Source organism: Chiloscyllium plagiosum, unplaced genomic scaffold (genome assembly GCF_037043375.1).
Source record: "Chiloscyllium plagiosum isolate Xiang-an unplaced genomic scaffold, Cpla_swu_hap1 HiC_scaffold_10, whole genome shotgun sequence".
In the NCBI taxonomy this organism is placed as follows: Eukaryota; Metazoa; Chordata; class Chondrichthyes; order Orectolobiformes; family Hemiscylliidae; genus Chiloscyllium; species Chiloscyllium plagiosum.
In genome coordinates, this window is record NW_028270148.1 from 1,020,512 (window position 1) to 1,025,758 (window position 5,247).

The 5,247-nt window shown below is 43.8% G+C and overlaps 1 protein-coding gene across 3 annotated transcripts in view; it reads left to right on the plus strand.

Moving 5' to 3' along the window:
* The window catches only part of fdft1 (farnesyl-diphosphate farnesyltransferase 1), a 31,451-nt gene extending 28,989 nt beyond the window's left edge, over positions 1-2,462 (plus strand). For all 3 annotated transcript variants that reach the window (XM_087991004.1, XM_043695202.2, XM_043695204.2), the window contains exon 8: positions 1,392-2,462. In XM_087991004.1, the coding sequence (XP_087847130.1) occupies positions 1,392-1,607 (216 nt within the window). In that variant the 3' untranslated portion in view covers positions 1,608-2,462. The remainder of the gene's footprint in view (positions 1-1,391) is intronic.
* Positions 2,463-5,247: the final 2,785 nt, after the last annotated feature.

Below are 5,247 nucleotides of genomic sequence, written 5' to 3' on the forward strand. Positions count from 1 at the left end.
ACTCAGAGAGTAGTAAGGATGTGGAATGTGCTGCCTGCAACAGTAGTAGACTCGCCAACTTTAAGGGAATTTAAATGGTCATTGGATAAATGTATGGATGGTAATGGAATAGTATAGGTTAGATGGGCTTCAGATTGGTTTCACAGGTCGAAGGGCCTGTACTGCGCTGTAATGTTCTGTGTTCTATGAAGGATCTTGACAGGGTGGATGTGGAGAGAATGTTTCCTTTTGTGCTGGGATCTGGACCAATGGTTCACTGTTTAAAATTCTTTTAAGGATGATGAGAGGCTTAGAAGGGAGCTTACAGGTCGTGGTTTTCCCATGTATCTTCCACCATTATTAAGGACCTTAGGTGAATTTCTGCTGTGCATCTTGTAGATGTTAGTCGCTATTGCTACTGAGTGTCCGTGGTGGAGGGAGGGAGTATTTGTCAATATAGTGTTAATCAAGTGGCCTGGAATATGTCAGTCGTCGGCACTCATCCAGGCAAGGGGGGAGCATTTCAGCACATCCTAATTTGTGCCTTCACATTGGTGAATAGGCTTTGGGGAGTCAAGAGGTGAGTTACTCTCTGCAGTGTTCCAAGCCTCTGACCTGCTCTTGTTGCCACTGTATTTAAATGGCTAGTCCAGTTGAGTTTCTGGTCACTGACAATCTCAAGGATGTTTGATAGTGGGAGATTATAATCCATTGAATGTCAAGGGGTGGTGGTTGAATGGTCTGTCATTAGACACGATCATTGCCTGGCATTTGTGTAGAGCAAATGATACTTGTCACTCGTCAAGCCTAACACGTCCTTCCTAACTGTGGGGCCCAGAATCAGCTGAGGCGAAAACAACCTTTTGGAAAGGCTCATTAGATTCATTCCTTTTGTAATATTTGTTTTTTTTTGTATAAAAGCAGAAAGTGGGAATCTGAAATAATAACACACAATGCTGGAAATAAAGTGTGAATCTGGTCAGATCTGTGGAGAGAAACAGAGTTAATGTTTCAGGTCAATAACTTTTCATCAGAAGTGGGAGAAGTCATGTTTTGAGCGAGGAGTAATTCCAGCATTTTCTATTCATAAAGCCCAGATCCCTATATTATCCACGTACTCAGCATGCCCTGTTATCTTCAGTTATTTGTGAGCATATACATACAATTGTTTCTGCTGGTGTACCTCCTTTGGAATTATTCCCTTCGGTTTACATTGTGTCTCAACTTCTTCCCAAAATGAATCACTTCACATTTCTCTGCAGTAAATTTCACCTTCCATTCTAACAGCCTATCGTCCTGATGAAGTCAGCACATCCGTGTTCTGTATCACTGCAGATTTTTCAATTGTATCCAGTGCACCCATTGACGTGTGGGTCCTCACACTTGTCTCTCCCTTTCTATCTCATTTCTAGATTGGACAGAAAGTTCCAGGTGCGGGGAGCTCTGGAGCCAGAACACAGCAGATTGTGGTAAAAGTGGAGTCCCTGAGCCAGAGTGATGGGGAGCTGATGTCTCGTGGTCACCTTTCACCTATTTACCTGTCCTTAGCCGTGTTCTTGGCTGCAGTTAGTTGGCAATACTGGCAGACCCTGACTCACACCTCAGAGGAGTATGTGCATGGGCACTGAGCAGCTTTTCCTCGGTTTTAATCTCTTGCTAATTTTTATTCTACAATGAGAAGAGGAACAGGAGAGTTTTCTGACTTGTTACTCACTCCAGGAGAAAGCTCGGCTGTGAGGCTGAAGAGAGGTATTCATTCTCAGTAGGTTCATGCAGTAAAGCTTCACTTCTAGACTGCAAGTGGGCAGCAGCAGCACATACCCCACCAGATGCTAGGGCCAGGCACACAGTTTAAATGAGCACATTGGTAAAGGGAGAACATAAAGAATTCTTCAACTGCCACCAAGCCTCTGATGGGACGAGTTTACACACTCAGTTGGAGCACACTGATGCATGCCTAGCTCTCAGCCATTTAATTGGAGCCTCAAAACCGATCCTGGGAGTGTTTGATGGTGATATTGGAGAGGGAACTTTACTTTGTATCTAACCCGTGCTGCCCCTGTCCTGGGAGTGGTTGGTGGAGACAGTTTGGAGGGAGCTTTACTCTATATCTAAACCTATGGTGCACCTGGCCTGGGAGTGTTTGATGAGGACAGTGTAGAGGAAGCTTTACTTTCAGTTGAGTAGAGTAGAACGAGCTTTACTCTGTATCTAACCCCATGCTATACGTGTCCTGGGAGGGTCAGAGTTGGTGTCTCTGCTCCCTCCACAATGTGAAAGTCGTTGTTGTGTGGGACCATGCATAACCTCTCGCTCCACTGTCCAAGTGTCACCTCTTCCCCCACCCCACCCCACCCCTTGGTGTTTGTGAGGGGCCCCAACACGTGAGCAAGGAAAGCTACCGTTTCTGGTGTTGGTCCTTTGTCATTCCCTTGTTATCATCAGATTGCTTGTTGATAATTCAATAAATGAATACAAATGTCTGTTTCAGGAACTGTCCTTCATTTGTACAGAGTGTGTTTGGCATCGATCCTCTGAGGCTGCTTTCAAAGGTGGTAATGTTAACTCACTGGACTAGCAAAGCAGATACCTGGGGTTTTGGTGACATTTACAACACTGAAGGAGATTATTTGGCCCATCATGTCCTTATTGGTCAACAAAGTTGAGACAAAACTATTGTCATTTTCCAGCTTTTGGCCTGTAGCCGAGGAGGCTGGAACCTTCGAATCTAAACACTAATTAAATGTTATAAGAGTTTGTTGCATAGTACCTGTTTTCAGGCAGTGAGCTCCAGAGTCTCTCCACTCTGTCGGTGAACACGTTTCTCGTCAATACCCCTTTTGACCTTCTACCTCATACCCAAACCTATCCCCTTTGTTATTGATTTATCTAAGAATGGAAAAGAGTGCCTTCCTAGCCATTGTGTCTATGCCCATTATTATCTTACACACTTCCATCAGGCCCCTATCAACTTGCACTCCTCCAAGGAAAACAACCCAAACTGATCTGATCTTTCCTCCTATCTCAGACTGTCCAGCCCAGGCAGAATCCTGGTACATTTCCTCTGCACTCTCTCACTTATAACCTTCCAACAATATGATCAGAACAGCACTTAATACTCCAGTTGTGGCTTAACCAGAGTTTTATACAGTTCCAGCATAAACCCCTTGGCTTAGGCGGTCAGTTAGCTGGATTAAATTCCCACTCCAGTTGAGGTCATCATGAAGGTCTGTCTTATTAATCTTGCCTGGGGCACAGTGTCCCTAAAGTTAAACTCACCACCAGTCCTCTCTGTTTAATGAGAGAGTAGCGCCATGTTTTCTCGGAGTTTACTGTGCTGACTATCCCGGATTCATTTGTGCCTCTCCCAAATGCAGCTTTAGTCTGTCCCTCAGAGTTTTTTTCTAATAACTTCCTTCCCAACAAAGTTAGACTGCTGGCCTTTAACTCCTCCCTCTATCCTTTTGTCCCTTTCTTTAATAATGAGACAACTCAGCAGGCCTTTGGCACCTCATGTGTGACCACAGAGGATGTTCTAGGGATGGTAGTTCAAATCTCATTGTGACAGCTGGTGGTGTTTAAATTGAATTAGAGCTGAAAATGTGTTGCTGGAAAAGCGCAGCAGGTCAGGCAGCATCCAAGGAGCAGGAGAATCGACGTTTCGGGCATGAGCCCTTCTTCAGGAACGGCTCATGCCCGAAACGTCGATTCTCCTGTTCCCTGGATGCTGCCTGACCTGCTGCGCTTTTCCAGCAACACATTTTCAGCTCTGATCTCCAGCATCTGCAGACCTCACTTTCTCCTTTAAATTGAATTAATCAATCTGGAATATTAAAGATAGTCATAGCAACAGTGAACATGACAATTATCTGCAATTTTTTTTTAAAAAATCCATCTGGTTGAGTAATATCTTTTAGGAAAGTAAATCAGTCATCTTTACCTGGTCTGGCCAGTGTGTAACTCCAGACTCCTACAGCAGTGTGATCAATTCTAAACTGCTCAGACCCTCTGCAATGGCCTAACAAGCCACTGAAGGGCAACTGAGGACGGACAATGAATGATGATCACTGACACCCATATCTCAATGAATGATGATCACTGACACCCATATCTCAATGAATGATGATCACTGACACCCATATCTCAATGAATGATGATCACTGACACCCATATCTTAATGAATGATGATCACTGACACCCATATTTTAATGAATGAATAATAAAGTTGAGATGCTTAATATTTAACCTGATGTATTTGAAGGGATGAATAGTGGGGCTAACCGCTGAACATTTCCACAAGGATGCTGTGTACAGGGAGGGTGTCAGTTGCACTGACCTTCATGGATTGCACACATCATAAAGAGAAAACAAAAAAAATCTGAAAGCAGAAAGAGGAAGTAACAAACATAAATGGGATCTGAAACACAGCAGGCGTGAACATCAACCACTGTGTTGTACAGCTCACTCTGCTGATCAAGTACTTCCTCACACACCAGTTTTTTTCCCCTTTTAATATTCAATCACAGGACGAGGGCATCACTGGTGAGGCCAGCATTTATTACCCAGAGAGCAGTTAAGAGTCAACTACATTGCTATGGATCTGGAGTCATATGTAGGCCAGACCAGGTAAGGATGGCATTAGTGACCCAGCTGGATTTTTTCCAGCAATTGACAGTGGTTTCATGCTTATCAGTAGATTCTTAATTGCAGACTTTTATTGAACTTCAAACTTCACCTGCCATGATAGGATTGGAACCCAGGTCCCCAGCACAATACCTACATTTCTGTATTAATAGTTAAGTGATTATACCACTTGGTCAACACCTACTCACATGTTGTGCTCTGAAAATTTTCAACCTGTCCTTCCATATTCACAAAATATATCTTCTCGGCTGCTAGTATTTAGAACATAGAACGTAGAAAAATACAGCGCAGTACAAGCCCTTCGGCCCTCGATGTTGCACCGATCCAAGCCCACCTAACCTACACTAGCCCACTATCCTCCATATGCCTATCCAATGCCCCCTTAAATGCCCATAATGAGGGAGAGTCCACCACTGCTACTGGCAGAGCATTCCATGAACTCACGACTCGCTGAGTAAAGAACCTACCCCTAACATCTGTCCTATACCTATCCCCCCTTAATTTAAAGCTATGCCCCCTTGTAATAGCTGACTCCATACGTGGAAAAAGATTCTCACTGTCGACCCTATCTAAACCCCTAATCATCTTTACAGCACCATTTTAAAAAAAAAATCATTTCAAGGA